We start from the raw sequence: 12,865 nt of genomic DNA, 5'->3' as shown, positions 1-12,865 counted from the left end.
GATAGAAATAAAAATCTTGTTTATCCACGAAGGGACTGCCGGAGGCACTCGTGGGGAAGAGATCGGTTCAATTACGAATTTTATCGGATTTTCTCACTTGTCGAAATTCAGGTGCCACTGCTGTTTGAGGAGGAGTTCTCGTGATCTTCGGTTTCGCTGCAAACGCCTCTTCCTCGTCCCCTGGGGGAATTTCACTGCTTTGTAGTCCTTCCGGGGAACTTCGGGGAAAAGAAAAATCAAAATTTAAACGAACCGGAAGAAAGAATTCGGCAATTAAGTGGCGAAATAAAAAAAATCTTTCGTGTTCTCCTGGAAAATCAATAGTTTTCTCGATAAATCGATCAAAAAAACCCCGGAAATTGGAATCTTCGCCTTTTACCACTTCTCCACTGAATTCAATTCTCACGTAATATTGTGAAAGGGTACTTACAATGATGGGGGACCGTCCATTCCATTCTCACCTGGAACATAAAAAGTTAAACGTAATAAAGAACACTCGAGTTCCACGCAAATTTATATCCTGTTTTCCATTTACTTTCGTTCAGTACGTGATCCACTTATTTTCATTGTTTTCAGGTCGTGAACCGTATTTACTTATCTACAGTGAAAGTCAATGATTTCACCGAAATAGAGATCCCTTTATTCGTCATCGGCATTTCCATTTCATCGATTTCAATCGAATTACTGGTTTTTTCCTCGACTTTTACTACAGAATTTTCTTACCTCGAATTCGATCAGACGAAACAGCACTCACATTAACAGGACTTTCCCTGAAACGAAATTCATTTTTTTCCGTTACACCCTGTAAAAAATATTCAGAAAAAAATTTCGATCTATTCCTGGATTACGGGATCTTCCCCGAAATCTCGAAAACTTTTTCCATTTTACTATTGAGTTAGAATCTACATATTCCTCCCGTGACTTCTGTGATTCGCATACATATATACTTTCGCCACAATGTCAGAATTCCTCAAATGAATCCGTTTTATAACTTTCCAACAGCCGAGTCAAAGTTTTACGAGCAGTCCGGGGCTGCGGGAATTTTCTTTTCAATTACCGTAAAATAGTTTTTCCCTCGTAAGTAGTTTTTAATTAATTTCCAACGTCTTCCAAGGAAGTGATGAGGTAATTGGATGGATCGGGTCTTGTGATTGAGGTCTGGGAGGCGAAGGACGTTAAAAAGGACGATCTGGAATCGACTGAGGGATTTTTCTCGTTCCCCAGGGGAGAGAATTCATTTATGGTTGGAAAGGAGCTCTCGATGGAATACCCAAGTCCCTGCAGTTTTATCGGATTTGGGTATATTCGCTCGTGAGCTTCACACGTTAATCTGAAGAATTTTTTATTACCCACCAAAAATACAAAAATTATTTAAAAAATTTCCCATTAATTGATCGATAGAACAAATAAACGAATAAATTCCTCACCTCTTTGACTTCCAATCGCCAACTCCCGCCTGATTATCTCCCTCCCTCGAATCATAAGACAGAGATTCTGGTACTTGTTGCACAATAACCGGTGATTTAACACTCATTACATCAAGACTATTAGACCGCAAATTATTCAAAGAATAACAACTCGCCAAAAGCGTTTCCCCGAAGAGATCTCCCACGTTGACCTTGACGGGGTCCATCTCATCCAACTCATCTTCAAGTACATCAAACTCTTCCTTATCATCGTCATCATTGAGTAATTCCTCAATGGTTTCATTGGGGTGTCGTTGATGACGATCAAGTATGTACTCCAGGTGTTTCCTCAATTCCCCAGTTCTCCGCTTCCTGTGATATTCCAGGATAGCCCCAAGTCCCACGTGTCTCGCCTCCTCATTGATAGAACTATTAGCTAAAAAACTATTGAGAGCACCATTGACATACGGCAGCGCTGGCAAATGTTCAGTAGCAAGGAGAGCAATGAGAGTTGACATGAGTACAGTTGCCATGGCAGCAGCTCTGATCTGCGCCTCTTTATGCAGCGAAAGATTCATTAACAAAGCGGCTGCGTACTCGAGCCTGTAAGTACCCATGGAGTGGCCCTCAGCCTTCAAATGATGAACGAGCCACTCCACGAGACCTGAGGCGATCATGTAGAGTCGTTGATGTCTCCTTAAAGATAGTTTCTGCAGCATTGCGATTATCATATCACATGTGAATGCATCTATCGAGTCGGCGTGGGTGCTGTCCAGACACTGGACCACCTGAAATGATTGAAAAAAATTATATCAAAACCCTGGAGATCCCAAAAATCCACAGCATCTCACCACATTGAGAACAGTTGGTCCCATCGCCAGATAATCCCTCCCACACTTGAGTGAAGCAAATGTATTTAATAATCTAGCAGCTGATTGCTGGAGCGGATGAGGCTGCACGACATCGAGAGGCACAAGCAAATAAGGCAGTACTGCCCTTCCAGAGTCTCCAGCTAATTGCCCATGCAAACCGAGCAAATCACTGTTGATATATTCATTGACAACGTCATCCCTCTCCTCAGGTTGACTGAGAGTTATCTTCCAGCGTAATGCCTGCAGCAGCAGCAGTTTTGTCTTGATATTTGCGTTGATCAAATGGAATTTAATTTTTTTGTAATTCAACAGCTTCGGGAGTAGTGGTACTGTGACGAGAAATGATTTACAGGTGCTGTCGTAATTTTCGGTGTCTGAACTCAGGGATATTTCACTCCCTCGTATATTCTTGTTGAATAAATCGGGATATATTCTCATGCAGTTTCTCAGGGTAGTTTCGATCGAAACTGGCTGTCGATGAACCGAATTCGATAATGAAGATGTCAATTCACCAGTTATGCTCATTAATTTGTAATAGTCTGTGTGCAAACGGTGGAAACGTGATTTTAGCTGCTGGTATTTTCGGTGGACGTTGGATAATTGAGATCTCGTCAGCATCAGCTCCTGGATGTGCCTGTTTGGATTTTCAGGGGGTTTTCTTGGTCTCGGGGTTGTAGGGCTCGTTAATTCACGAGACAAATCCGCTTTCACGGGAGTTTGAGTACCTCTTGACACTAAATGCACATGATTTTGCAATTTACATTCATTTTTTCGCTCGTTCGCCAAAAAGTCCGGAATATCTCTGTCGTTTCCAAAAACTGGTGACAGTCGTGTCGGTTTCTCTGGAATTTCTGGAGAAATACATTCCGCTGCGGGAATTTCCGGTTTTCGATCCGAAATTCCAATCACCACTTCCTCCTCGGAGTCATTTGTTGTCTTTGCATTAATTTCAGTGGAAAATTATCGAAATTAATTGCAAATATGGCATACAGTGGGGACTTATTATTACACTTGTTATAAAATTGTTAATTTTACCTGCAAATCACCCATGGTAGAAATTTCCCTGTTCCATCCAGTCGTGAATATTTTTGTTTACTGGAAAATGAGCGGCTGAGTTTGTTTTTTACTGGACATGGGGCTGGGGAAATAATCAATAAATGTCCTGGGCCTGGAGTAATTAATTATTCACTCTGTCCGGGTGGAGGGGAACCAATGAAAGGGGACTATTTACAAGTGGATTTATTTATCGTGATAATCTGGTAAATGTCAAAATTCAGGTCCGGTGAGTTCTGGGTAAAAAATCGAGGACTCCCTGTCAATAATTTGCTGTTTCGCCGGTGATTCCTTGGATTTATTGTCATTTATAAAATTGAAAGATGGATTAAATACTCCAGAATGGACGAGAATATCGGGGAGAATATTTTAATCGCTGGAAATCTCATCCCAAAGGTATTTTTATTATTTCTCTGTGAGATTGAGGTTAGAATTGTTATTGTATAAATCATCGAATTTGTTCGAAAGAATTGGCAATCGAAATCTGTCAATTTCACATAGAAACCATCCAATCGAATATTCACATTCTAAATAATTAAAATATTAATGTTTAATCGATGATTTTTTTTTATTCCCAGTCTTATTCAATCCAAATTGATTTTTTATCAGTTCTAATTTTTGTTTATTTATTCCAGACGCCTCCAGTGGCTTATTACATCCCGAATTTCATAACCGACGAAGAGGAAGCTGAAATAATAAAACATGTTAAAAATGCACCTCAGCCAAAATGGACACAGCTGAGTCATCGAAGGCTCCAAAACTGGGGTGGAATTCCCCACCCCAAGGGAATGATCGCCGAACAAATTCCAAATGTATTTTTTTCACCTGTCAAAAAATTCGTATCCATCAGGACTTACTGGAATTATTGAGAAAATAATCTTGACAGTTCTATTGAATTTTCCACGAATGATTTTTTACTCAAGAACTGCATTTTCCAGTGGCTGCAAAAATACATGGATAAAGTGTCTTCTCTCGAGATTTTCGAGAGAAAAATTCAACCGAACCATGTCCTGATTAATGAATATATACCAGGACAGGGAATTATGGTGATTAATCACGAATTTATCGTACAAAATTTTTCATTTCAATATTACAAACTAATTTAATTACATGATTCATGAATTATCCAGTTCTGTTTTTTGAAATTAATTTATTGATTACTCCTGGCTGTTCCAGGGACACTCGGATGGTCCTCTGTTTCACCCCATTGTCACGACGATCAGCTGTGGATCCCACACTTTTTTGGAATTCACGAGACGTCTGGATACCAGCGAGGTTAGTCCTATAGTAAAATAAAATTATGAATATTCCACGTGAGTTTCGTGATCTTTTAAATTTTACAGGAAGAACGAAACATAAATCCTGAGTTTGCATTTCTGCTGGAACGAAAGAGTCTTTTAATCCTTCAAGAGGAACTCTACCACAACTACCTGCACTCGATATCAGAACGCAAAGTCGACGTTGTGTCAGTGGAAAATATTCGTAATCTCGACTTGTGCTCGTTGAAGTACACAGACGGTGAGATTTTGGAGAGAAAAACAAGATTGTCACTGACAATTCGTCACGTGCCAAAAACAAGCAAGCTCAAGCTCAAGTTTTAATCTGTGACCTCAATTTATCTCTCATCTGTTTGTAAATACATTGAGACTCACGTATAATTTTTGCAGTCTTTCATTGGATTAGGCTGTGACGTAGTGCTCAGAATCCTCATAATTTTCGAGACTCACATCCATTATTTCCTCGTCAGACTCATCCAACATACTTTGCAGCGAGTGAATTGAAGAAATTAATACGTGGAATTGTTTTCTTCTCATTTCCAACTTGTGCTCTAGGTGCTCCGATTTTTCCTTGAATTATCAATTTTTTTAATGAATAATATTGGAAAAAAAAATATCACATCCCCGAAACACGAATTACCTTCAAATTCCCCAGCTCTTCCCTGAGTGTCTCCAATTTTTTATTGGTTTCCATCCTGTCAGGCTGTTCACTAATGACTTTAGCCAGTACATCGTATTCAATTCTATTCTTCCTGATCTGCTTGGCCTCCTGGAGAACGATTTTCGTGGCATCAATTCCCTTCTTCGCCTCCTCGATCTCCACTTCGATGTCCTTGGAAAGTTTCTCGTACTTCTTCAGCTCTTCCTGACTCATCGCTGAGACAAGTCTCGTCTTCTTCTGGGCGAATTCACACTGTGCCAATTGTGAAATAATTCTCTCATAAAGAACATTATCCACTTCTGGATTATTCACCCACTTCACAAAAGACTTCAGCAAGATATTTATCCTACGATCGTCTCCAGTGCCATCACCATCTATCAACAGTCTTCGCCTGATCACTTCCTCTGGAATTTCACATATAATTAATTATTTCTCGTGTGACAGAAAATTATTTATTTGACGTAACTCACCATCAGACATTTCTATAATATTCCTGAGTTATTAATTCACTATTGTTTGTGTCTTGATGGCTCAAGTTAGAGAGGATTGACTGAAGTAAAGGCTCAGTTCTGGTGGTTTGAGTGACTCCAGAGAGGGAGGGCGCCACACGCAATGTTGGCGTGTCCGTCAAGACGAAGGGGTGAATTTTATTATTTGTGGTACGAAGGTTTTTTGTTTTTTATTTGTTTCATATACTCCTAATGAAATTATAATATTGCAATGAGTGCGTTGTCCTAGTGGTAACGTGCTCGACTGTCACGCCAACGGCTAGGGTTCAATCCTAGCACGATTCATTTTTTTTTTTTAAATAATTCCTATTTTTTTTTGTAAATGATTAATTAATCGAAATATTGTTTAAAAACTGAATACCTACTCGATTTTCATGGTCCCCTGATACGTTTTCAAAGATTTTGAATTTGAAAATTTCAGTGAATATCTCCTCGGATCTCCTGTTCTCCTGATACTTTTTCGAAAATTTTGGATTTGAAAATTTCAGTGAATATCTCCTCGGATCTCCTGTTCTCCTGATATTTTTTCGAAAATTTTGGATTTGAAAATTTCAGTGAATACCTCCTCGGATCTCCTGTTCTCCTGATACTTTTTCGAAAATTTTGGATTTGAAAATTTCAGTGAATACCTTCTCGGATCTCCTGTTTCCCTGATACTTTTTCAGAAATTTCCAATTTTTCAATTTCTATACTTATAGTTTTTTTGTTTCAAAATAATTTCAATTTTTTTTTTTGTAAATGGCTAATCAATGAAAACATCGTTTAAAAACTGAATAATTGAAAATCGAAAAGATATCCAGTGAAATTGAAAAATTTGACATTTTTGTAACAAATCTTTTTCAATATATATACTCCTAATGAATTTATAATATTGCATTAGGCGCGTTGTCCTAGCGGTAACGTGCTTGGCTATCACGCCGACGGCTGGGGTTCGCTCCCGCCAACATTCATTTTTTTTTTTTAAATAATTTCTATTTTTTCTTTTGTAAATGGCTAATAAATCGATATATTGTTTAAAAACTGAATAGCTCCTTGATTTTCATGTTCCCCTGATACTTCTTCAAAAATTTCGAATTTTTCACTTTCAGTGAAAATTTCAGTGAAGAGCTCCTCGATTATCATGTTCCCCTGATACTTTTACAAAAATTTCGAATTTTTCACTTTCAGTGAAAATTTCAGTGAAGAGCTCCTCGATTGTCATGTTCTCCTGATACTTTTACAAAAATTTCGAATTTTTCACTTTCAGTGAAAATTTCAGTGAATAGCTCCTCGATGGTCATGTTACCCTGATACTTTTTCAAAAATTTCGAATTTTTCACTTTCAGTGAAAATGTCAGTCAATAGCTCCTCGACGTTCATGTTCCCCTGATACTTTTTCAAAAATTTCGAATTTTTCGATTGCAGTGAATACCTTCTCGATGTTCATGTTACCCTGATACTTTTTCAAAAATTTCGAATTTTTCAATTTCTATACTTACACTTTTTTGCTCGATACTTTACTACTCGATCTTTTTTTTACCATTTGTCGACATACCAAGGACCTCGTATTACCGACGTCGGTATTTCATTGAAATATGAAAATTCTAAATTTTTCGCTGAAATTGAAAAATTCGAAATTTTTGAAAAAGTATCAGGGGAACATGAACGTCGAGGAGGTATTCGATTTTTAAATGATATTTCAAATGATTAGTTATATACAAAAAGAAAATAGGAATTATTTAAAAAAAAAAAAATGAATGTCGGCGGGAGCGAACCCCAGCCGTCGGCGTGATAGGCAAGCACGTTACCCCTAGGACAACGCACTCATTACAATATTATAAATTCATTAGGAGTATATATATTGAAAAAGTTTCGTTCTCAAAAATGTCAAATTTTTCAATTTCACTGGATATCTTCCCGATTTTCAAAAATTCAGTTTTTAAACAATATTTTCATTGATTAGCCATTAACAAAAAAAAAAATAGGAATTATTTGAAAAAAAAATGAAAGTTGGCGGGATCGAACCCCACCTGGCGGCGTGCTAGCCAAGCACGCTGCCGATTAGACAACGCGCTCATTATGAAAATATAATTTCATTTGTAGTATATCTTCAATACATTGAATAATGCTTTTCATTTGAAATTTCACAAGATGTTGCTTCCCCCTTCCGCTCGTTCTACAGTCGATTAAATTTCAGTGCAACAAATAAAAAACAAAAATCATTCGTACTGCAGAAAATAAAATTCACCCCTTTGACTTGATGGACACGCCAGCGTGTTGCGCCCTCCCTCTCTTGGGGTGCAGTACTACGATGTCCCTGGGGTCACTCAAACCCCCAGAACTGAGCCTCTCTTTTAGTCAATCCTCTTTGGTCTTTCCTCCCGGTGTTGAGTCGCGTCGCAAATAAGCAAAATGGCCTCCACCGAGCAGGTTGGATTGAATAAAAATTGGGAATTGTCATTGTACGAGCTGCACAGACAGTCCCAGGAGCCGATTATTGATAACACGGAGATAGCAGTCAGTCCCCGAAGTTTACACAGTGAATTGATGTGTCCAATATGTCTGGATATGCTCAAGAAAACAATGACCACCAAGGAGTGTCTACATCGCTTCTGCTCGGATTGTATCATCACAGCACTTAGGAGTGGGAATAAGGTACATTACCCATTTTTTTTTGTGAGAATATCAGTGAGCATCACTGCCTTCTCGATTTTTCACAATTTATTTCCTCTCATAAATCACACTGCCAGGAGAAAAGCTGCGGATGCACTTCAATGTTGTTTTGGGTTGCTGTCACTCGTGGCAAGATGTTTATTTATATTCCTGTGACCTTTATCGATGAAAAAACAACGGAGTTATCGAACCCCTGTGGTCTCACTTGTAAAATAATTTGTTTGTTGAAAATAATGGAACACTCCATTTTTTTTTTGCATTTTTGATGAAATTCCGCTGGCTCAAAATTTTTTAATGATTAATTGATTTTTCTCTCAATTAATGCAATGATTCCAGGAATGTCCAACGTGCAGGAAAAAACTTGTATCAAAACGATCTCTCCGGCCAGATCCCAATTTCGATCTGCTAATATCAAAAATATATCCAAGTCGTGATGAGTACGAGGCACATCAGGAGCGAGTCCTCGCTAAATTGAATAAATCTCACTCGCAGGCTGCTTTAGTAAATTCCATAACAGAGGGAATAAAACTTCAGAGTCAGAACAGGCCACAGAGATCGAGAAAAAATGCCAATGAATCCGAGAATACCAGTAATGCCCCGTCGTACAATAACACACCAAATGTCAGTGCTCCAGCTACACCCAATCCTGCAGCTAATGTTGCCAATCAGAGTGACTCATCTCAGGGGCCAACCGCTTTGAATAACAGTGGAGCCAATAATTCAGGCTCACAAAATTCCAATAGTGTGTCACAACCTGCCAGCAGTCCTGCCATTTCCGGTACCACATCCAGAAATTCGACGACACCATCTCCAAATCCAGCGAATCAAATTCCCAAGCCTCCAAAACGCCAGAAGAGTCTACAAAATTCCGAGAATGACTCATCGAGTGCTGAGGCTGAAACTGGAGGTGGAGATTCAATGGTGGATACCGAAGGCGAGGGTCCGAGTGAACCCTCGACCTTGGACGAAATTGAACTAGTGTTCAAGCCCCATCCCACTGAAATGGCTGGGGATAATTCTCTTATAAAAGCATTCAGAGAAAACAGCGTCAGATACATAAAGACCACTGCAAATGCAACAGGTATATATTTCGATTTCACACGCCACGGGAATTAATTATATAATAATTATTATTATTGATTTAATTTTAATATTGTCTTTTTCAGTCGATCACCTCAGTAAATACCTCGCGATGCGGCTTACCCTCGATCCAGACACAGATTTATCTGAATCTGATCGACTCCTTAATTTTTGTATTTACATTGCTCCATCGCCAGGACAATACGTCGTTTTGAGTGGCTCCCAGACCTTGAGGCAAGTCAACGATAAATTCTGGCGTGTCAACAGACCTCTCGAAATTTTTTACTCGTGGAAGAAGACCTAGGGAAGGCCCCAACCACCACCGGATATTGGCTAGTCACATCATGCTCCGGGTTAAATAATTATGAATGTATTTTATTATTTCGTTGTGGGACGATTCGAGGGGAGAGTTATGGAAATTGTTAGGATATTTGGAGATTCTTCTTTAGGGAAAGTGATTTCTCTCTCGGAGAGGGAATTGTGTTCATCAAGAGCTGATGGTGCAATTAACGATAATTTAACATTCGTCATGATTTTTATTTAATCGGGGAATTACGAAGAGTCGAATATTTGAAATTTGTTAAACGATTTCAATTCGTTTCTGAGACGTTTTTGTAGTGCATTTCAGGAGCTGAAGGAAATTCTTAGAAATTCTTATTTTCCTTGAATTCAGAGATGATTAACGAGCCCTCATTTAATTTTTATTTTTTATCGATGGTAAGACAAACTGTAAATAGATCCTAGGATTCACGTTGGAATATGAAGGAAACGTGGAAAATATTGTGAAATAGAGCATAAAGAGTCGGAAAAATCCACTGATTATTATTCAAATCATTTTTTATGAACGAAAAACGGTGATAATTGTAAATCAATTATTGAGTTTTATGTTCCGTCGATGCAGTATATTTTATATCTCATTGTAGAAAAGAATAAACAACGTATTGTGCTCGTGACATGATTTTTAATGCATTACACAATCATTTCAATCACGAGACCAATTTTTTTCCAGGTACAAATTTCGTTGGAAATTTAATTGGACTTAAAATTTTGGGGACTCCATGGGAAATTACTAAATTCATTTTACTACATGAAAAATTAACAGATGCATGCATCTCGTTTCGCTTGCTCATTCCTTTGAATTTTTTTATGAGGGAATAGCGTATCGTGCGTATCAAAAAATCTTGGGTAAATTTTCTGAGAAATGCGTCTGCCTTCAGTAACGAGATCGCACTTATCCATGAAAGATCTCAGCCTGGGGGCTCAGATCTAAGAGAATATGAACGACACTTTCATGAATAATAGAATAATCGAAAATCCGAGCGATGACTAAGCCATCGCGTAGGGCGGGACGACAGCTTATTGAACAAATTCATAATTGTTGAGTCTCTGTATCAGAGTGGATGGGTTACTTGATGGATGTCAGCTGATGGGTAATTATCTCTGGGTGGCACTTGCATCTTAAAGAGGCGGGGACGAACAAATCTACTTCATAAACCAGATTATCCAAGTTGATCTGAATTTTTTCATTTTTTTAACTGAAAGATGAAATTGTTATAATAAAATTCATTCTGCAATCTCGATTGATATCAATATTGCAATTTTTTTCGTTTTCCAAGAAACGTTTTACCTCAATTATATTAATTAGAATTCCGACTAACATCGGGAGCATCTGCCCAGTGAATTCGGGTCTTCTCTCCTCCAGGATGTTTTGATAAATCAAAATAAATGAGAATGAAAATTTTCGCTCAATTTATTTACCGAATTAATAATGAGGACTCAAATGAAAAAGGATGAGGCTGTCGTAAACTCACGGGTACGGAGGAAAAACTCTCCCTTGACTTCACGATGAATTAGCATCTAGTACCGAACGAGAAGGCAAACACTGGATGAGAGGGTGAAGAGGATAATGCACAAATGTGCGAGTGGATCTCCAGGACGAATATGACCGCAAACCTCACGGCGATGGTCCGCCGGGACGTCTTCCTTCTGTTTTCTCCTACGCCTTCCTCTCACGGCACAACTAGTCAAGTTCATTGCACCATGTTAACTGTTATGCCTTCTTATCTCCTGCTCTCGTGGCATATCCCCCACACATAAATTATCAAATGTTGATAGATACATATGTAAATTACAGACACTGATAATATCACTAGAATGTCGAGGCGCCTGACTCACATACATCTACACTACTAGAAAATTAATTGAAATAAGTAAGACCGTGTGCTCTCGATAATTATACAGCAATTTCTGATAGCTTATTAGCTTTATTCAAAACGAATAAAAAGTTAAATGTTGGATTGAAAATTATTCGCCTTCCACGAATTTTCATTTCGCGTTTTTTTCTTCCGCGTATTTTTTAACGATAAAGAAAAAATTGAATTAATGAAAGGAAAAAGATAAGGGTTTATTAAAATTTATGATGCATGAGGATTTTGATGATGTTTTATTTTCCGCGGTGTAAATACCACTCGAGACGCGGAAACAACAAAAAAATGGGAGTGGATAGGGGAAGTGGAAATGAGAGTTAAAATTGTGGTGTGAAAATTCATAGTGTAGGAGGAAAATTTTAATTGCGGTGTTTCTTCATCTCTTTGATCGAGGGAATTACGGGGACTTCGGGGGGAGAAGGGGGAGAGTAATTTTTATGAATGGAGATTATGAAGAAGGAGTTGAAATATAATATTTTGAATCTCATCATTTTATACCAATTAAACAGGTTGAATTAATGAATCTCGAGGGAATAAATTTATTTTTCAATTATTTCATCGGAGAATACTCCGATTTTTTAGAACCAGTCGCAATACTCATGGCAGTCCACCAATTGAATCTCCGGTGTGCGAAGATCGATGTGAATTGCCGAAGGCACTTGAACTGTAAACAGAAGGCACGCGCGATCGAATTGTGGGAATATTACCGGTTGTATTTATTCCCGCAGTCGTGTCTCAGACCTCGGGACTTAATAGGAAGTTGTCCAGAGGCTTAATGCCGACAACAAATGAATAGCATGGCCCATTTAACTCCTAGCATATCCGGTCTAAATATTTTTTTACCCCCGTCTGGGGTCTAAATGTCACGTATGTGGGACTTATCAAATTTTCTCCTCGATTACCCCAACAAGTTTTTCCTACTGCACTCCGCAATTTTTTTATTAGTCAATTATTCAATAAATTATTAATCTCTCATTGCGAAATTCATTTGCCATTTTACTAAGAAAAATTCAATTCGCGCCGCGGATTTTTCGAAATGTTTCTCGAAATTTCTCGGAATTTTTTGAGGTCTCGTTGAGTTTTTTTAGATTTTTGTGGGTTTTATGAACAATTTTATTTTTAATTCGACTGAAAGGATGTTTAAGTAG

The 12,865-nt window shown here is 38.2% G+C and overlaps 4 protein-coding genes across 7 annotated transcripts; 2 read left to right on the top strand and 2 right to left on the bottom strand.

Moving 5' to 3' along the window:
• Positions 1-49: 49 nt before the first annotated feature.
• LOC105271297 (lisH domain-containing protein ARMC9) lies at positions 50-3,384 on the bottom strand. 4 transcript variants are annotated; one of them, XR_892638.1, is made up of 7 exons: positions 3,314-3,384; positions 2,258-3,214; positions 1,428-2,194; positions 1,058-1,330; positions 536-770; positions 431-461; positions 164-218 (listed from the first exon to the last, which is right to left on the bottom strand). XR_892638.1 is itself a non-coding variant. In XM_011312760.1 (6 exons), exons 1-6 carry the CDS (start codon positions 3,326-3,328, stop codon positions 68-70), a joined length of 1,968 nt encoding a protein of 655 aa, XP_011311062.1. In that variant the 5' UTR covers positions 3,329-3,384; the 3' UTR covers positions 50-67. The 4 variants fall into 4 exon arrangements, 2 of the variants coding, with proteins under 2 accessions (XP_011311062.1, XP_011311063.1); XM_011312760.1 differs by lacking the exon at positions 1,058-1,330 and having other exon boundaries at positions 50-218; positions 724-770; XR_892639.1 differs by lacking the exon at positions 1,058-1,330.
• A 155-nt stretch (positions 3,385-3,539) lies between these two features.
• On the top strand, positions 3,540-4,989 carry LOC105271299 (alpha-ketoglutarate-dependent dioxygenase alkB homolog 6). Its single transcript, XM_011312762.1, has 5 exons — positions 3,540-3,727; positions 3,967-4,143; positions 4,270-4,377; positions 4,508-4,606; positions 4,675-4,989. The coding sequence occupies exons 1-5, from the start codon at positions 3,674-3,676 to the stop codon at positions 4,930-4,932; spliced, it is 696 nt and encodes a 231-aa protein (XP_011311064.1). The 5' UTR covers positions 3,540-3,673; the 3' UTR covers positions 4,933-4,989.
• Positions 4,393-5,847, bottom strand: thoc7 (THO complex 7). Its single transcript, XM_011312763.1, has 4 exons — positions 5,740-5,847; positions 5,249-5,673; positions 4,984-5,178; positions 4,393-4,613 (listed from the first exon to the last, which is right to left on the bottom strand). The coding sequence occupies exons 1-3, from the start codon at positions 5,747-5,749 to the stop codon at positions 5,011-5,013; spliced, it is 603 nt and encodes a 200-aa protein (XP_011311065.1). The 5' UTR covers positions 5,750-5,847; the 3' UTR covers positions 4,393-4,613; positions 4,984-5,010.
• Positions 5,848-8,136: 2,289 nt separating this feature from the next.
• Positions 8,137-10,463, top strand: Sce (E3 ubiquitin-protein ligase Sce). Its single transcript, XM_011312759.1, has 3 exons — positions 8,137-8,412; positions 8,767-9,511; positions 9,597-10,463. Exons 1-3 carry the CDS (start codon positions 8,170-8,172, stop codon positions 9,812-9,814), a joined length of 1,206 nt encoding a protein of 401 aa, XP_011311061.1. The 5' UTR covers positions 8,137-8,169; the 3' UTR covers positions 9,815-10,463.
• The last annotated feature ends 2,402 nt before the right edge of the window (positions 10,464-12,865 follow it).

This window comes from Fopius arisanus, unplaced genomic scaffold, assembly GCF_000806365.1.
Source record: "Fopius arisanus strain USDA-PBARC FA_bdor unplaced genomic scaffold, ASM80636v1 scaffold00106, whole genome shotgun sequence".
NCBI classification, from domain to species: domain Eukaryota; kingdom Metazoa; phylum Arthropoda; class Insecta; order Hymenoptera; family Braconidae; genus Fopius; species Fopius arisanus.
The sequence above is the reverse complement of the archived record's forward strand: the minus strand, read 5'-3'. Positions and strand labels throughout refer to the sequence as shown.